Source organism: Exserohilum turcica (assembly GCF_000359705.1).
Source record: "Exserohilum turcica Et28A unplaced genomic scaffold SETTUscaffold_2, whole genome shotgun sequence".
NCBI classification, from domain to species: domain Eukaryota; kingdom Fungi; phylum Ascomycota; class Dothideomycetes; order Pleosporales; family Pleosporaceae; genus Exserohilum; species Exserohilum turcicum.
Genome location: NW_007360025.1, coordinates 351824 through 371304, shown reverse-complemented (window position 1 = coordinate 371304; position 19481 = coordinate 351824). Strand labels below are relative to the sequence as shown.

Genomic DNA, 19481 nt, shown 5'->3' with positions numbered 1-19481 from the left:
TTGCAGCGTTACGCCTGTGACGTGTATTCACGGAAGTCCACGACAAGCTGTATTCACGGAAGTCCACGACAAGCTGTATTCACGGAAGTCCACGACAAGCAGTGTGCAGAACTCGCCCTTGCAGAGGCACTATGAAAATCCAGGTTTGATCCCTTTCGCGATCTGGGCCTTTTGCTATTTTAGTGTCGCGGCCAAGGGCACAAGAAAACAGTGCCCTCTCCTATGGTTCAAACAGGAAGGTACAAGAAATCTAAGCGGCTGAACATCAAGATTCTGTTACACTGTCAGATTTAGGGGCTGAATCCAGGCAGTTCCTAGCTGTGAGCCGCGAGGCTACTTTTTCATAGCACGGGTTATTCTGGTTTGTGCATATGAGTAATGAATAACGAGGCAGAATAGCTGGGCGGAGCACTGTTCATCGTTTGCATATCTTGTGACGGACACATTGGAAACATCAAACAACTCACGACACAGCGCTTACACGGCGGCAAAATACGCAAGTTGCCGAGGAGAGACGACGGAAGTTAGCGGAAGAGAAACAAAACAACATGGCTGCGACACAGCACATGGACTGCCGCCTGCGATCCAAGGAACCCCCCTCACTGTCCGATTACCCGGTGCCTCATCTCAACTTCAATTTCCACGATCGAGTCTTAAGTCACCCATTATGCGGGCCAAGCTCAACAGAGTAGTCTTCGCCGTGCACTAGCATTGGAGGAAAAACCGTAGTTTCATGTTCGAAACGCGAAAGTTTACAAGCGAGGCCTGGTAGGGCGGCGCGGGAGTGGGTCGTCAGGATTTGCAGCGTTGTCAGGGGGGGCATGACCGTTGCGCGCGCGACTTTCAACGCCGGTGACAAGACAGCTGTGGACCAGGCTACCTAACGGCGGACGGCTCGGGGGATATGCGACACGGCATTGAACTGCGGGATGACCCAAGTGCTGGACAGCGTGGGGTTTTTCTTTTCTTTGTTTATTATGGCGTTCACAACGAAACGCCAACGGGCGTCAAGCTAACGCCAACGCATAAACACCAAATTTGCAGTTCACGAGCACCGAAGGGTCAGGCCCGCAAGAGACGCACGGGAGCCTGAGCTATGCGTAGGCGCCACCGGAGGCGCAGTGATCCTCGGTATTCCTCTTGACACAAACAATTAATATCTTGGCGACGCCGATATGCACGGCCAAAACACCGGGAACATGCGTGATGCGTGCCACCACGACCATGTCGGACCCGCTTTCTTGTACCTAGAAGCCTGCATCGCCAGCCCACGCGATTCATAACTATGCCGGCGCCTGTGTACAAGCCATACCGCCGGCGGAATATCAGGGCATGCCAATACATGGCGTTTCCAAGCCTGTGGTTTGCCGCCTGCACCGAACTCCTGCGCCTCATGCCAATGTCGCTTGTCACTCCCCAAGCGGAAACTTAGCGATTGACACGCTATCGAGTGGAGGCTTTGTTTGACCGAGTGGCTCGGTGCCGCCACGCGGGACAGCCTTGTGCGACTCGCCCAAGCTGTGGGTCGACAGGGCGCGGGCAGTAGGCTTCTACTGAATAAATAGGGCACCAAGGTCCTCGATCGTAAGGCATCATCAGCAGCTTCTGTCTTCGGTTTCTACACCAATCCCTTCTTTTTTTTCGCTCTCATTCATTCGTTGAACCTTCACTGTGTGAAGCAGGCAGACACTCTTTCAGACTCCTTTCCATCGAACATTCGTTTCCACCGAACAACGACTTCAGTCCTTCTCAGAAAATACCTCTCTCAGCCATCATGTACAAGACTCTCACTTCCGTTTCCGCCATTGCGGCTCTTGCTGCTACCGTCGCTGCCCACGGTACCGTCACTGGTGTCACCATTGATAACGTCTTCGAGCCGGGCTTCAAGCTCGACTACTACTATGCTGCCCAATACGGTGGTAACATCCCCAAGCACATTGGCTGGTACGCCGAGAACCTGGACAACGGCTTCGTTGGCCCAGACTCCTACACTAAGCCCGACATCATCTGCCACAAGAATGCTAGCCCCAAGCTCAGCTCCGACAACCTGAGCAAGGTTGCCGCTGGTGGCACTGTCGAGTTCCACTGGACCGAGTGGCCTGTGTCCCACGTTGGCCCCGTCCTTACCTACGTTGCCGCTTACAGTGGTGACATTGAGTCCGTCAAGAAGGAGGATCTCAAGTGGACCAAGATTGAGGGTGCTGGTTACGAGAACGGCCAGTGGGCTGCCGTCAAGATGATCGGCCAGAACAACACCTGGTCCGTCACTGTCCCCCAGAGCCTCGCTGCCGGCAAGTACGTCTTCCGCCACGAGATCATTGCGCTGCACGCTGCTGGCCAGGAGAACGGTGCCCAGAACTACCCTCAGTGCCTGAACATCGAGGTCACTGGCAGCGGCACCGAGAAGCCCGAGGGTGTTGTCGGCACCAAGCTGTACACTCCCACCGACCCCGGTATCCTCTTCAACGTCTACGCCAGCGACATCAAGTACACCGTTCCTGGTCCTCCTCTCTTTGGCGCCGGCAGCTCCACCACTCCCACGCCTTCGAACTCTTCCTCGGCCCCTGCCCCTGGCGGCAACTCGGCCCCTGCCACGAGCCCCGTTGCCACCCCTGTTGCTGAGAAGCCTGCTCCTTCGGCTGCTCCCTCTGGCGGCAACGCTCTCCCCGAGAGCTTCACCATCGACACCTTCATCACCTGGCTCGAGGGTAAGGCCGGCATCTCTTCCGGCAAGGCTCGCCACCACGCTCGCTCTTTCTTCTAAGCGCGCTTTTTTTTATTATAAGCGACGCGGGACGGAAATGATATATCATAGCGTGTGTTTTTGGTTTTCTGAGCTTCGTTCGTTCGAGACGTAACGAGTGTCTTCGATTCATTGTGCATAGTACATACCCCCTCTTCCTTTCTTGTAGCTTATTATTGAATTTCAAATCTTTTTTTTGGATCAAAGATTGTGCGTTTCTTGATTGTGCAAGTGATGTAAATGCTGTGTTCTTTGGTGTTGTGCAAATGTGAATCTCGTAATTCCTATAGTACGGTAAGTTATTGATACATCTCACTGTTTCATCACTCAGGGGTTATAAGTGGAACACGTGCCAATATTCCAAGCAAAGACAACAAGTGGTATTCAAACTAATCATGAATATAACAAAGAAAAAAAGTTAGTAACGTGGTTCATAAGCGAGCGGACACCCCAAGCGAGCGGACACCTCCCCACCAGCGCGTCGACGTTCATACTACAACGCGTTATGTCTCAACCACATCAGATTCAACAAACTTTTTCTGAAGCTGATATCTAACTTGCTATTTCTAATATTAATTCCCAACGTGTAAAGAGTGTTAAACGTGCTGCTAAGATCTATAGCGTCCCTTGAATAACTTTATTTTACCGACGCGCTGGAAGACACTCTCGACGCGACTGCGAACCAAATTCAAAGCGCTTGAATAAGCTAGAAGAGGAGGCTATTGTTAGGCGTATTCTTGAAGAGTCTGCGCGAGGATTTGCGCCTACAAAGGCTGAGGTTCGAGCAATGGCCGATAAACTGTTAGAGGAGCGTGGTGGCAACCCTGTTGGCAAGAACTGGGTTGACAACTTTGTTAGGCGGACTGCTGAGCTCCGTACGCGCTGGAGCCGTCCCTATGATCACCAGCGAGCCGCCTGCGAGGACCCAGTGGCTATCCAGCGCTGGTTTGACTTAGTCCAGGCGACAAGGCAGAAGTGGGGTATTGTGGACGACGATATCTACAACTTTGACGAAACTGGCTTTATGATGGGCAAGATTTTATCACAGTTATTAATCACAGGCTCAGAAGGATATGGGAAAAAGAAGCGGATACAGCCAGGCAACCGCGAGTGGGTTACTGTGATCCAAGGCGTGGGCGCATCAGGTCGCCGGATACCACCCTTCGTTGTCTTTGCGGGCAAGGTGCTTATCAACGTCTAGTTTAAGGATTTGCCTGCCGACTAGGTTCTTGAAGTCAGTCCTAATGGCTGGACGAATAATTAGCTTGGTCTTGCCTGGTTAGAGCACTTTGATACCCATACAAAGAGGCATACTATGGGTGGGTATCGACTGCTCATTATCGACGGCCATGAGAGCCACTGCTCTATCGATTTTCAAGATCTTTGCAAGGAGAAGAATATTATTCTTCTCTGCATGCCTCCACACTCGTCTCACCTGTTGCAGCCCCTTAACGTCGCCTGCTTCTCGCCGTTGAAGCGCAAGTATGGCGACGCTGTTTTAGGCTTGGCACGCAACCGCACCTACTATATTAGCAAGGAAACCTTCCTACCAGCCTTTAAGGCTGCTTTTGAGCAGTCTATCACGAAGGAGAATATCCAAGCTGGCTTCAGAGGTGCTGGTCTAGTCCCACACGACCCACAGGCTGTGCTATCTAAGCTTGATGTAGTGGTGCAGACACCTCGTCAATCACCACGACGGGTAGCTGCCTGGCAGGCGCAGACACCACGCAACGCGCGCGAAGTTGAGTCTCAAATTAGTCTCATTTAAGAGAGCGTGAGAAAACGCCGTGGATCTTCTGCCAATTCACTCACTAAGCAGATCGCGCAGCTGAGTAAGGGGGCCCAGCAAATGGCACATAAAATAACGCTTATGATGGAGGAAATGGGTACGCTTCGAGCGGCTCTTGACGAGTCAAATAAGCGTAAAAGCCGCAAGCGGCGATACGTACGGACAGAAGAGACTCTTACTGTAGGCGAAGTACAAGAAGTATTAGCTGAACAGGCGGGTAGCAGTCGTGGTGATGGTGAGAGTGCGTCGAAGAGGGTGCGAGGAGAGCGGCGGTGCGGGCGTTGCAAGCAGACTGGACACAACGCTCGTACCTGCGCAGTTGAGATAGATAGTGCAAGTGATAGTAGCGATTCTGATCATTAATTTAGTATATTGCAATAGTTTATTGACTGTGATAAAAGGCTGTGATAACGTGTTGAAGTTGACGCGCTGGTGGGGAGGTGTCCGCTCGCTTGGGGTGTCCGCTCGCTTATGAACCACGTTAATCAAACTATGATACATGGGTCATCATAATCCGCCCAAGTTCCCCATCTGCATAGCCTCAGAACTTGAAGTCCCGACGCTCTGCAGCACCGCCCTCAGGCGGCGCCAGGCGCTCCACATGCCTCCAAGCCAACAACTCGACCCACTTCTTAGTAATCATTTCCCAGTTCTCCTTGATATCCCCGAGAGGCTTGTAGTTCTCCAAAGCCGTCTTAAGCACATCTTCCTCAGAGGTCAAATCGACGCCCCAACGGGACAGCTCGGTGCCATAATGCATGCTCGCATAGTCGTGCAGCAGGCGATTGAGAAGAGACAACATACCCTCTTCCAGCTCCTTGGGCGTGCTAACCAGCTTCAGCGAGCCGCCCATCTCAATCAGAAACCCGCACACAAACGGGTTGAGATCGAAGCTCGCTCGCAGCGTCTCGTCCGTGTCCTTGATAAAGTATCCCGGGACGCCGCCGAATGCCACGGGATCCAGGATCTGGTCTTCAAACATGCTGTAGACGTGATAGAAAATGGCAATGACTTCCTGCGACGTGAAGCAGATGAGGTTGTCCATGACTTCGGGCTGCTCCCGGATCTTGTCGATGCGCTCTTGGTCGTAGAAGTAGTTGTCCAGGTGGAAGTCCTTGGTGAGGGGTGCCAGCTCGGGAAAGCCTGCGGGGAGCCCGCACGGAGAGTGTGGGCACCGGACGATGTCGTCGCTGGCTTGGTAGAAGGTGTAGGTGAGGCAGTTGCGGCAGTGGAAGTCGTCGCTCGTGTGGCAGGAGAGGTCGTACAGGGGGACGGTGGTGGCATTGCAGGATGCGCATTCGTCGCCTGTGACGCCCATGAGCTGGGGAGGATCAATGCGAGGACTGGCCATCTTTACGGTAGAAGGTTGGTTAGGCTTGTTGTTCAGCTGAGTGGTGATGTGAGGGTAATGGTGTGAGAATGTATCGAAGGTTGGTGTTTGGCTGAATTATGGAGAAAACATTGGTCAGATAAATATAAAAGATTCATATTCTACTTGGAACGCGTTGTTAGGTTATAATGTCGTTTTGCTATGGCTGTGTTATGGGAAACGGACAGCATTATGTAGATACACACTGGTCTTGTACGAATGGACAAGCTGGTTTAAAACTGAACAAAGAGAGAGAGAGAGAGAGAGAGAGAAAGAGAGAAAGAGAGAGCTTATTAAAATAGACTCGATAAAGCAATACAAGAAATGATGTCAATTTCATGGTGGTCAGTTGAGTTCGTTGCCGGTTTGAAAAGGTAATAAGTGTTGGTATATCCACGCATTTTGCACATTCACGTGTTATAGTAGCTGTGCAAGTTAGAATGAACAAGAACAATGGTATCACATGTGAATATGCATGCGATTGATCAAGATATGTAATTGCGTTGCTTATTGAGGAGCTTTGCTAGTACGATAAAACTGGCTATGCTGGTACCGGGAGATATGAGAGAGTGGACTTCATGTGGCTAGTTAGAATGCACTGGCAGTATTCTCAATGTGGAAATACTAGTGCAAGACACGTATCATACGTCTTTATCAGTTAGATGTAACTGCAAGGCATCCAGTAGGATGCCGGAAAGGGATGGCTGCCCGCTGTACGGCTGTACGGCTCTACGAACTACAACCAAAGTCCTGCTACTGAGCTATGGTCAGAATAAACCCATAAGCAGATCCCAAAACTAATTATACGATACGAGTCGTTTTGCCAAGAGACACACGTAAGATGGGGAGTGCAATCTTAGGGGTTCGGCCTAGGTGCAACGGTCTTCGCCCCCCCTGACAGGATATACGCGCTAAAATTGGAGCAGATAAGATACGCATTCATGTGACGCCATACAACTCATGCTAAGCGCCATAGCTCGGTGCGGCTGCCGAAGCTCCCTCCTCTTTTCATCCCCAAAGCCTCTGGTCAGGTATTGAAGCGTCATCTTATTCTGTATATGCAGCTCCCGGCGAGCAATGAAAAGCAAGCAGCCATGCCGAACGAAAGGAGCCCGCTGATTCAACGCGTCGACGTTCGGCCACATCGCGACCGTTATCCACACCATCATCTTCGATTCATCTGCACTTCTCTTCTGAGCGCAATCGTATTCGCTGGTGGACTCGCTGCCGTCTTCTTTCTCAGCATCGCGCCGCCGACCCAGGACGAAGAATATCCCATATCGCGCTTATCGGCACACTTGTCTTCGCCTGCGACACGAATCCCCGAAGGATGGGCGCGCAAAACGGCATTGGATTTTGATGGCCTACAGAGCATACTGCTTGAGACGCCAAGCGCAGAGAAGGCGGAACAATGGAGCAAGTACTACACCAGCGGACCGCATCTGGCTGGAAAGAACTTTAGCCAGGCGCTGTGGACGAGAGAACGATGGCAGGAATGGGGAGTCCCCAGTACCATTGTCGATTATGATGTGTACATCAACTACCCGAAAGGCCACCGCCTAGCCCTGCTGGAAAAGAGCGGATATGAGAATACAAAGAAAGATGGTTCTACTATCTCAGAGGACGCATGGAAGGTCAGGTACGAAGCGCGGTTGGAGGAAGACGTGCTGGAAGAGGATGAGTCGAGCCAACTCGCAGATCGCATACCCACGTTTCACGGATACAGTGCTTCAGGCAATGTCACGGCGTCCTACGTCTTTGTGAACTACGGAACATATGACGATTTCGAAGAACTGAGGGCTGCGAACGTCAGCTTGGACGGCAAGATCGCATTGGCCAAGTATGGTGGTGTTTTCCGTGGTTTGATTGTCAAGCGCGCGCAAGAACTGGGAATGATCGGTGTGGCCATCTACAGCGATCCTGGTGATGATGGCGAGATCACTGAAAAGAATGGCGTCGCAGCTTATCCGGATGGTCCAGCCAGACAGCCCAGCAGCGTGCAACGAGGAAGCGTCCAGTTTTTGAGTATGTCGGCTCCTCATGTTTGATTACTGAGCTAACGTTCCTTTCAGGCTTTGCTCCAGGAGATCCAACCACCCCTGGCTATCCTTCGAAGCCTGGCTGCCCACGCCAACCCGTCGACCATGCCATGGGGCAAATTCCCTCCCTACCTATCTCGTATATGGATGCTTTGCCTCTTCTCAGAGCACTCAATGGCCACGGACCGGAAGCATCGTCGTTCAGCAAGAACTGGCACGGCGGTGGCCTAGACTACAAAGGCGTGCAGTACAGCATTGGTCCGTCTCCGGATGAACTCGTCTTGAATCTCGTAAACGAACAAGAATACGTTACAACGCCTCTGTGGAATGTGATTGGAATAATCAATGGCACAATCCCAGACGAAGTCATTGTCTTAGGAAACCATCGGGATGCTTGGATTGCTGGGGGCGCAGGAGACCCAAATAGTGGTTCCGCGGCACTGAATGAAGTAATTCGAAGCTTTGGTGCTGCAGTAAAAGCTGGTTGGAAGCCACTGAGGACAATCGTATTCGCAAGCTGGGATGGGGAGGAGTACGGCTTGATTGGCAGTACGGAATGGGTGGAGGAATACTTGCCCTGGCTTTCTGGCTCAGCTGTCGCATATCTCAACGTTGATGTTGGCACAAAAGGACAGAATTTCGAGCTTTTTGCTGCACCTTTGCTGAGCAGGGTCGTTGAAGAATCCGGTAAGCGTCTACTGATATCGTGTTGGTCGGACTTGGCTAATCTCACTTAGTTCAAATGGTCGCATCCCCAAACCAGACGGTCCCTGGTCAGTCAGTCTACGACTTATGGGACAAGAAGATTGGAACGATGGGATCCGGTAGCGATTTCACTGCTTTCCAAGACTTTGCCGGCATTCCATCAATCGACATGGGCTTTGGAGACAATTCCAAGTCTGCTGCTGTGTACCACTATCATAGCAACTACGACTCTTTCGACTGGATGAAGAAGTACGGTGATCCTGGATTCGAGTATCACGCTACCATCGCAAAGGTCTGGGCGCTCGTAGCAGCAAAGCTTATCGACTCGCCTGTTCTCCAGCTCAATGCTACAGACTATGCGCTCGGCCTGCAAAAGTATGTCGAAACGGTCAAACACACAAAACAGAGGGCAACCCAGAACGAGATCTCGGACAAGATCTGGCAACCTCTTGATGAGGCCGTATCCCATTTCTTCTTTTCCGCCACTACCCATGACGGCACGGCTTCCGATCTTGAGGTTCAATACTCGGAAATCGACGATATCCCCTGGTGGCAACCGTGGAAAAAGCTCCAATTATTCCTGGCTATTCGCACAGTCAACACCAAGTACAAGTACTTGGAGCGTAAGTTTCTCTTCCCCGATGGGCTTGATGGAAGGAGTTGGTTCAAGCATGTTGTCTTTGCACCGGGTAAGTGGACCGGCTACGCAGGCGCAACCTTCCCTGGCATCGTCGAGGCTATAGAGGATGGAAACGAAGAGGCTGCAAGGCGCTGGGTTGATATCGTTAGCAAGGCAATCAGTGGTGCTGCAGATTGGTTGGAGGAGTAGGGAAGTGGACATACAATCGTTCTGTAGATGTTTCGAAGAGGAGCAATGTACCAAGCCGAAGACAATTTGTCATTCAGTTGTGTATCATTTGTCTGTCATATTCCAGTGATCAGGGGGCTGTTTTTGTATATCCGCAGCATCTGTCTCCAGCGCAACTCGGTTACGGCCGTGACCACAACTCATACAAGGCACTTGAATCACTCAGACATATCGTATGTGATGTATGAAGAAAAGTGATTGTAATTCAATTGACTGATGATCCAAGAAAACCAGGCTCTGTTCCTAGAGCCAGTTTGTTGTGCCAGTTGTTTCCGCCATCCTCCTCTGCCTTCTCGGCTTCCTTCTCCAAGCAACCAGGGTATATGAAGAGAAATATATGTATTCAGATGGTGCACGTGTGCTGGTAAATGCAAAAAGCAATGGGTATATCGATCGAGGAAGCGGAAATAGATGGATGTTGGCGCTCTGTGGCGCGAATGAAGAGGATCTGACTAACTGTACGTCATTAGCATCTCTTTTTCTATTTGCAAAACAAACAAGCAAAAGGTTAGAATGTTACCGCTGTTGCCTTACTGTCATAGTGATGGTAAAGCTAAAGACAGCACGTATTAGCGGTTGCCTGACCTGCCCATACGGTTGGCGGTCACAGCTGTTCAAAGAATAACTGGAGGCCGCCAAGCCATAGGATAGGAAAGGTGTTGTTTGTTCTTGCAACGCTGCGTGCCGCCGTGCTTATGGGAGAAGTACGGCGATGGAGCAGAACAGTTGCGATGGACATGTTGATGCAGATTGACAAAAGATGGACGTACCGGAGAAGAACCAGACCGGCTGGTAGGCTGAGACTGAGCCGTGTAGTACTCGTGCGTCAAGGCCATACGGCCTTGGTGGTCTCTTCCTCTTGCCTACAGCCAAGCCTTGTCTGGCCATCGGCGAGGAGCCACGTCTTGGGCAAAAGACAAGCGTGCTTGTTGCTCGGCCTCCAGTCGTTGTCAGTTAGTAATTCCAAGTAGCTTTTGGTGTTGACTTACAGTGCTCAGTGTCCTCCACCACTCGTAGAACCTGCGCTCTCGAGCCTCTGCGATCTCGAGTGCGGTGGCAATCTTGATCAAATCATACAGCTGCATTGCTCGAGCTGCCGAACGCCTCCTAAGTGGGACAGGGTTCCACTGAGGATACCGTCTCAGCTCTGCCAGCAGAGCCGTCGACTCCTTGAATTTTTGGGCCGTGACCCGGTACTCCTCCTCGAGATCTCTTGCCAGCCTGCCGTGGGCAAGAGCCAGCACAGAATCAGAGGAGTCCATGCCAGACGTTGAAAGAGCGTCAGGAGGGGTAGTGGGATAAGGGTCTTGGGCTGATCGCTGGTTACGGCGAACAGCTTGCTGGCGGGCCAACCAGTCAGTGACGTGGTTGTTGCTGTGGGAGGAGGGCATTGTAATTATAGTAGAATTGAAGTCTTCAAATGACTCTGATGTAATTGTAAAAGTGATATCAAAGCGAAAAACAAGATCCTTGGATCCTCACCTCCGTTTGCTCACTGTCTCCCGAGGATCAGCCGGTATTCGGAATGAAGGCAGCCTTGAACGCACCGACCACAGGTCACGTTCTCTCTCACTTCGCACAGGTATAAAAGACTGGCGAGGTACCCCTCCTTCCCACAGACACCAAAATCCCCCACTCCATTGGAGCAACAGGGTAAGTTTCCCCTTGCCCCTCCTCCCCCTCTCTTCCCCTTCTACACCTTGTCCAACGATGACTGTCTTCCAGACAGTTGTAGTTGTTGAGTTCTCCATGACAACGATACGTTTGTATCAATACGTCAACGACTGAGGGCAGACCACCTTCTGTCCGCACTCCCAAACGGCTCTGATCCATCACTGAAGTACTACAGGCCCATGGATGATCACAGAGCGACGGCACGGTTGACTTCCAGTCTCCGACGACGCCTACAACCCCCATTGCTTCGCAGCGGGGCAGCAAGATAAGTCTTCCCTGTCCCTTCCCTCTGCACCTTGCACCGCGGGGTGGCCTATGGGCCGACACTCAGTGATGACCACAATGGCTTTCAACGCTTGATTACTCATGAAGAAGAAAACCAAGCACTTTGTCTGAGAGTGTTCCCCCTCCCCCTCCCCCTCCCCACCTTTGTTTTTGTTTTCTTCGTTCTGTTCGTTTGTTTTTGGCGCTCAGTTTTTTTGTTCAACCTAACAACAGGCTCTAGGTTTCTCTCACTACAGCTCCAGTTCCCTACATCTTTCTTCGCCGGAATCGAACAGAACCTCTTGCCGCATTTCTCGCCGAACCTCTCCGGACCTCCCGCTGGAACTTACACTGGACCATCCTCCGGACCTGCCCCTGGACCTGCTGTTGAATGGGGACCATGCCATCTACAAGACGCCAGCATTTCAATTGCTGGGGCCCACGAGAACATGGCCCAGAATAAAATGCCAGTTGTTGCAGGTGTTGGCATCTTGACCCACTGCCAATGCCACAACTTTCCACTGGCGACATAGATGTGCCTGCTCTGAAAGAATTTGACACGCACTTGCCGTTCCAAGTTCCAGAGTCACTGGGTGCAATATTACGTAGATCAATCAAATTCTGTTTTTCTCTCTCACATCATTTGCTCTGTCCACTGCGTACAACTGTCTCCATGTGTTCTGGCCAATACTATGTACGTTTCCAAGTCATCAACTCCGTCACCTTCTTATTGTGAGACCACCGCAGTATACGAATAGAACAGTGACCAGCGTTGAAACAGCGCAGTGACACAAATAATGATTTGGTACAGACAAAAGCCCAGATCGCCTCTCTGTATAATATGGAAAAGGCGTGATCACTGTCCATGGCATCTTGTGGACGTAGCGCCGACAGAGAGGCAACCTTTGCACTCGTGCCGACCGAACAACAACACTCTCCTGTACCCATATGCTCCACTATATCCATGCCCTATCGTACAAATTGCCTGTCCCAAAACCCCCAACATGTATTTCCTATGCTCGCGGCGTGGGGCGGCGGTGGTGCCGTGGCGTGCAGTCGACGTGCCGTCTCTGTCCATGTCCGCCGCTGCAAAAACAAACATTGTGACTGCGTCGGCATGCGCTTCTGACAGGGTTTCTATAATCCTTGAGCTCCAATGACTCCAAGACTCCAGCGCGCGGCTGATTCTGACCCACCAAACGTCTGTGTATTGTGCGTGACATGTCTGTTCTCTGTCGGCCTTGTCGCATCAGCTGCGGCCTTTAGGCTGAGAGCTGCGCCGAGTTTGTGTATGACCAGGGTTATTCCATCACACCGCGACTGGAGCGTGAACACCAGGTTTCCAACAATGTATCCGTCCTCGCAACGTTGCCGTGAGTCTGCTTTGTGCAGACTGAGATCGATGGTGTGTGGGATACGCCCAGGGGTAACGCTCGCTGATAACTGCCGCCGTGATTATCGCCGTTCTCGTTGGAGTCGACCGAAGGCATCGTGTGCGTAAGGAGATGGGCTCTCGATGAAAGTGCTTCTGGAAGGCTGTCTGTTTGAAAGATACAGACAGATAACAGGTCAGCCTTTGTGCGGCGAATGGGGCATACGGGACTCTGTGGCTGTATCTGACCGAGCAAACTGTATCGCAGACAGACACGAGATGCCGGCATTGACATCAGTTCCTGGGACGTAAACACCAGGAGTTTCTGTGATTCTCTCCTCATATGCACCATTTCGGCTTTGCAGAGCGCAGTTTGCTCCGGCACTGGTATCTCCAGCAAACTGTACCAAGACCAGGCTTCAAGCTATGGGGAGGCCAGATGCGAATACGAGCGCATCTCCAACCTTTACAAAAACGTATGAACGGCGTGGCTGGTGCGGTGGGCCAAGGTACAGGCGTAATCAAACAATCAACGGGGGTATCGAGGGGACTGGCTGCTTGCAGCGCACTGCCGTGGAGTATGCGGGCTGGTGATGCCGTGTAGTACAGTAACGCGCAGATTCTGTCTGCAAAGGTGGATGTTCTGAATTCTCTGGCCAGAGTTCGTCTAGACTTCACTGTAGTTGCCAGCGGTGTCGGTTTGCCGCCCTCCATCTCTTTCGCCTGTGTACTCCCCCACCAACAAAACAGAACACCAACATCGCCGCTGCGCCAAATAACTGAGAAAATTCGATTGATTCTTCAGAAGAAATGATTTCCCGACGGATTCTCAGGCTTGAGGGTACCCAGCAGCAACGTCCCTCAGTCAATACACGATCTGACCAGACAAGCGCTCCCACAATGCCCACCACACACACCCCGGGACAACCACGCTGCGCAGAACACCATACATTTAGAAAAGAACCACGAGAAGAAGAACGCTCAGGGGCTCTGCAGGATGTACAGGGCGTACAGTATGGCGTCGTGTAGGGTGTCACTGGTTTGCCAACAGAGCAAACCACTAAGACATCTGAGCCAAGCGCGGTCAAAGCTTTCAACCATAAAGGATATCTGGCTCAGAGGATACCTGAGAGATTGAGAATTCGAACCGTTCTGTTCGGTAAGTCAACATGCCAGGCGTCGTAGAGAAGCACCATGCCGCGCAACTAGAGTCTCCAGTGCCAAGCGCATGATGGTACCACTGCAACCCTACACCCTCCTGACATCCTATTCAAGTGCCGAAGACGATGCAAGAATCAGCGCAATTTCAAAAATTCGGTAGCTTTGCGCTCGGCATAAGCTGTCGCGAAACGAGCACTGACGGTCCTTGGATGCAACTTTACGAGCAAGGGCGCTTGCATAGCCGAACGAGACCTGAGCTCACACTATTGCCGGTAAGCCCTAGAGGAATTCTGGTACGCCTCTGTGAACTGATTGTCTCATAGGTGCATCCGAGCGTAATCACCGGCATCCATGACGATATCTGCCAGTCCCGAGTCGGCGCACACCCGCTTCGCGAAATAATGGAGAGCGATACACTCCGCCGTTGATAAATCCAAGGCTACGAGTGTAGAGAGCCAACCGAACCAACCATACGATGGACCGGGCAGGGGGGAATAACGAGGAAGGCAGCGAAGGCCAGCATACTGTTCACAGAGGTTGTGCAGGGTAGCTTGCATGGTAAGGTCTTTGACCATGATAGTGCCAGGTGGATATCGAGCTGACTTAGTGGCTAGATCGGTCAGACAAGGCATGCCGACAGAAATACTTCGAGCTCGCACCATCTCGTCGCAACAGAACGCGTGCGCAGTATGAGCGGAGGTATGGCAATCATAATGCAGTCGCGCCTCTGCAGCAAACTCAAGGATAGTCAGCGCTCACTGTTCGTCAGGGGATACAGATACGCAGCAGAGTTGATGTGGGAAAACAGCATAGAAATGACAAGGAGTAACAAACACAGGGGCAAAACAGAACGGAAAACAGAGTGCCGGTGATTGAAGAAACAGAGTCAATGGCGTGAACAAGAAGGTAGGACAGAACAGGGTGACGTGTGGACACGAGAAGGAAGTAGCCATGCTGACATAGACAGAACGCCATGAAAGCCTCCTCTTCGATCCCAGTCACATACCGCCCTCTCCGCCCCCCCTTCGTAGAACCTACCGCGCTCCTCAGAAACCCCTTACTACCCTCGTCATCCACGCCCACACCGCGCACCACCACCCCTCGACCCGCCATCCACTCTCACACGGTCACCTACACGGCGCGGACCCAGCGTCTTCTTTGCATCCCGCATTACAGCATACAAGAACAATCCCAGAGCCTGAAAGAGGATGGGAAAGTTGTAGCCGTGAAGCTAGCGAAACCCCTTGTTCTGGGGCCGCTGAAGGATGAAAGGTGTGGATCTGAACACTTTTCGGTAACGTGGAGAGAGACCGGGACATTACTATGAGGAATGATAGAGTGCGATATGGATAGCAGACTTCAAGGGAAGATTTGTGGCTTGGTAAGGGCAAAGTAAGGACATAAAGGGGAGGCTAGAGAGGTAGATGCTGTGGAGGGGAATGATAGGGCTTCATGGAAGAACTGAAGATAGGGCAAAGATGCTGAGAAAACGAGTAATGGCTGCAAGAAGACAGTGCTCGGGTGATAAGAAAGGGAAAAGGCGCAAAGAAGAGTGATACTGAATGCACAAATTGCAGATAAATTGCTTGGGGTTTCTTCGCCTTACCTTGCTGCTGATCCTGGGATCTTTGTTGCGTATCAGCTTAGCATGCATAGCATGTGCCGTTTAGCGAAAAGAATAAGCTGGATAGAAAAGGACCAAGTGCGGTCTCCTGCCATCTTTGGAACCATTTGAGCAATCTTTCCGATCTTACCTGTTGTTTAAAGCTGTTTATCATTGCCTTACTGAGTCAAAGTTACAGACTTATCCAGTGACTCTGTCGTATCCATAGTCTTTGAAATAAGAACCTAGTGCAGACCAGGAGACTGTACAATAACAGACACTTACGCCTCGGTGAGCTGATATCAGGGATATCACCGTCTTACTACGAGTTACTGCTTTGGTAGCATATATCCGTTGGAGCCAGTACGGTGCAGGATCCTTTTTAGACCAAAGAGCACGATTATTCAGGCAGGCCTGGTACGCCTACCCCTACCATACTGCTGTCATCAACAGTGAGGAGAGAAATCTTCATATCACTGGCGAGTGTACAGACATTAAATGCCGTGTAGTTACGACCACATGTCTTCTTCAGATACTCTATGAGCATCTCTACAACGTATGAGATGAGCTTTAGTATGCTCTTGGTGGAAGGCACCTCTCTGTAGCTTTTTTTGGGATTATTCGCCTTGGGTGTTCGCGATAACACGAACATCGTGTTTTAGTCATTGGTGATGGTGGTGTGCTAATGCTGCGCGCTGTCCGTTACTGCACAAGTGGGTATCCGTAATTCCCTCTGCATCGTGCCGTAGCATATGCAGTGCAAAATTTCCAGCCGAGAAGCTCGACGCTTGCAGAAAGGCCGCATATTAACTGCAAGTTGCCGCGGGCTCAATGCGGCCTTGCAATGTGCATGGCGGTCTGTAGGCCTTTGCACAACACAGGGAATATCTTTCGCTGGAAAAGGAGAGACAGAGCCAACAGCTAGTGGGCGGCTCTGGTGATTCCTCCTGGAAATCACAGAGGGAAGTTCCATCTCCCGTTCTTATGTATTTCCTGGTAAGGAGATATTATGACTTTGTCTGGTCGACACTGTCTGTCCCATCATTCCCAGACCTTCTGTCACCATCTGCAGGGGCTTTTGCGCAACCTTTGCACTCCATGCGACGTGCATGCAGTTTCTAGTGCGACAAGGCACTTTGAACCTATTCGGAGAGCCTGAGATATTGAAAGGTATTCTCCATACCGTCCTCTTGTTCTCACAGCAGCGGCATTCCTTCAGGACTGTCTTCCAGTTGCGATGGCCCGTGCATCATCAGAGGTCGGTTCGTGAAGGTGGGACTTGTTCGCCGTCTCTGTCTCTTGACCATCGACTTCTCAATCTCAAGACTGCAAATTTCTTTTCTTACTCCAATCTTTTGCATCTCCCTTTTTGCTACGAGGAGCTTGGTGCGCCTTCCGATACCACGCTGACGAAAACCTAGAGATCGCCGCGGAGTAGTTCATCGATCAGAGAGCAGCAACACCACCACCCTTTATGGACTACGCAGCGGCATCGCAGCCTGAACACAACAGAAAATAGGCTTCTTCGTACGGCAGATGAGAGCATCGAGGCCTCTGCAGAAGCCTTCCATGTCGCTCACAACCACTCCGGTTTGTGTCGTGGCTGGGAAACAACCACAAGGCAGTGACCCGACCTGACGCCTATCACGACTTTGTAACAACAAAGTTTCATGCGCAGTTTCTTTAGGAACAAGATCGGCTGTCCGCATCAGCGGTTAGAAGCTCCAGTGCCGTCGCCATCTCCAGTAGACTTCGATCGCGGCATGCAGTTTCGACCGATATCTTGGCTTGCGCGGATGCCCCTCCATCGCCTTGCGGTCGAGGACGATTGAGCATATACGAACAATACGTGTCGGGAGTTCCAAGTATCGATGGCATCTGCTTCACCCCTCGATAGCGACACGTCCGCATCAGACCCCGCATCCAGACTGAATTGCAGTGACAACTGCCCCGCCTGGCTCTCCGCATTGATAACAACCAGCAGCCAAAGAGCCTCTTGTAAAAATGAGTCGTACGAGAATCTTAGACGAGCAGTACCCCCAGGAACGGCCCCGCCTTGAGAGGGGCTATGTCTTACGGATGTTGGACATCCACCAAGAAGGTCGCAGACCACTGACATGCAGCTTCGTAAGTTCGCCTCTTATTACATATGTGCTCATGATCTAATACGGAGAGTAGGACGGACCGCAGGCAACTTGCTGTCCGCTCCCCATCCTCGCGAAAATGGCCACGAAAGGCTCGAACGACCGCCGCCACCGCCAGCGATGACGAGACAACCCTCATCTGTCGGATGATCCAGAGGCCATGGCGACAAGGCCCCCGAGGAGGAACAGACCACCCAGTCACGAGGACTGCATGCAGAGTATTGGGTGATACATGCCGAATGATACTTGCATGTCCAAGACCACCTCTGGAGCAACAAGACGAACTCCGAGCTCAATAGCGTAGGCGACTCTGGGAGCTTGACGCAAGTTTCTACCATGGAAGCAAGACTCCAACAATCAAGCGTCCGAGAAATATGCCACAAGAGAACGAGCAGATCTTCATACCTTGCTTGTAAGGATGACCCCATCTTTACAAATGTAGGTGTCTGTCACTTCTTTCTCTCTGAAGGAAAGCCACAGCGAGGTCGCGATGCACTGTCAAGCAGCAGCATAACATCAACGCTGAAGTTCCAGTAGGCCACGTACGCAACAAGTATAGCTGGCGCGGACAAGGAATGGCGAACACGACGGCCACCAGGCTTTTCGACATGCGCAACCCCATAGGACGATAGTGTGTAGAAAATATCGCCAATAAGGAGAGCAAGAGCAGGGATTGGAAGACCGTGGTCGTGAGTTCGACGAAGAAATGCAGCTGTCTATGGCATGTGACATGCTGCTCTCTCCATCATCTGATCATGCATCTGGGTATGGCGCATGTTGGATATGACCGACATCCAGTATATGATTAGCTGATGAGCCTGATGATGGCGGTAGACGCTATTGGTTCAGGCACTCTCAGTCGGCTCTGGGTATGCGGCGAGCACATATCCACAGACCGGACATATCGTTTGAGGGGCAGTAGTAGAACTTCCGAAGGCGTCGTTGAATCGGCTCTCTAGAACGATAGGCATGCGCCACGACCCATGACTTGGCAAGCGAACAGCGCACCTGGCCGAGTACAGGTTTTCGATATCTTCCGCAAAGGTCCATACTGAGAAGAATGAATTGCTTTGGGAACGGGATGAAATGAGGACTGCCGACTGCAAGCTGCACATTGGGTTCCAAGAAATCGAGGCTAGACAGCGACTCTGTTTCCCTTGTCATGTGTAAGGGATTGTTGAACCGAGGAATAACGTCCGAAGTTTATATACTTTGGCATATCACTGGATCTAAATTCGAAAACGGGTTCCCCGAAAGAGGAGGAAGTCGCTGAAGGTGTATGTATGGTGACAGCGCAGAAGAGGTGGGCCTTCTTATGGTTTGAGTCTCCAGGACAATCCCGAAAGGTACCATGTGGGGTTGGTTCGGTCCCAGCGAGGATACGTTCATTTCCAAGGCCTTACGTTACCATACTCTCGGAGTTGTTCACGCGTCTCCGGTTGACGTAATTTGGATCCATGGTATTATTATATACCTGGTCCAGGTCACGGAACGCGTCCATGACAGACAAGAAGTCTCCCAGGCCGCATCTCATGATGGGCTTCAGCTACCATCAAGCCCATGGTATGGCGAAGGGTTGTGACCATCATTTAGAAACGGAAAGCCCCAGTTGCCAGTTTCGAGGTGAGCATGGTCCTGACATGTCTCAAGGTCCCTAGGCGAACTAGACACCTTCATATATGGGCGCGACGACCATATCTATCACCAAAAGCCCTGCATGTATCACCTGTGTAGTGTGTACGGGTCGAGT

The 19481-nt window shown here is 51.5% G+C and overlaps 5 protein-coding genes across 5 annotated transcripts; 2 read left to right on the top strand and 3 right to left on the bottom strand.

Moving 5' to 3' along the window:
• Positions 1–1609: 1609 nt before the first annotated feature.
• SETTUDRAFT_134809 (glycoside hydrolase family 61 protein) lies at positions 1610–2895 on the top strand. The gene has a single exon (XM_008027062.1). The coding sequence runs from the start codon at positions 1775–1777 to the stop codon at positions 2762–2764; it is 990 nt and encodes a 329-aa protein (XP_008025253.1). The 5' UTR covers positions 1610–1774; the 3' UTR covers positions 2765–2895.
• A 2178-nt stretch (positions 2896–5073) lies between these two features.
• SETTUDRAFT_30935 (uncharacterized protein) lies at positions 5074–5883 on the bottom strand (the record flags this gene model as incomplete). Its single annotated transcript, XM_008026812.1, has 1 exon — positions 5074–5883. One exon carries the CDS (start codon positions 5881–5883, stop codon positions 5074–5076), a length of 810 nt encoding a protein of 269 aa, XP_008025003.1.
• A 1085-nt stretch (positions 5884–6968) lies between these two features.
• On the top strand, positions 6969–9531 carry SETTUDRAFT_162833 (uncharacterized protein). Its single transcript, XM_008027061.1, has 3 exons — positions 6969–7926; positions 7974–8627; positions 8678–9531. Exons 1-3 carry the CDS (start codon positions 6996–6998, stop codon positions 9472–9474), a joined length of 2382 nt encoding a protein of 793 aa, XP_008025252.1. The 5' UTR covers positions 6969–6995; the 3' UTR covers positions 9475–9531.
• An 845-nt stretch (positions 9532–10376) lies between these two features.
• SETTUDRAFT_19113 (uncharacterized protein) lies at positions 10377–10904 on the bottom strand (the record flags this gene model as incomplete). The annotated part of the gene is made up of 2 exons (XM_008026685.1): positions 10377–10451; positions 10503–10904. 2 exons carry the CDS (start codon positions 10902–10904, stop codon positions 10377–10379), a joined length of 477 nt encoding a protein of 158 aa, XP_008024876.1.
• A 6391-nt stretch (positions 10905–17295) lies between these two features.
• On the bottom strand, positions 17296–17915 carry SETTUDRAFT_178645 (uncharacterized protein; the record flags this gene model as incomplete). Its single annotated transcript, XM_008027060.1, has 1 exon — positions 17296–17915. The coding sequence occupies exon 1, from the start codon at positions 17704–17706 to the stop codon at positions 17296–17298; it is 411 nt and encodes a 136-aa protein (XP_008025251.1). The 5' UTR covers positions 17707–17915.
• Between the last annotated feature and the right edge of the window lie 1566 nt (positions 17916–19481).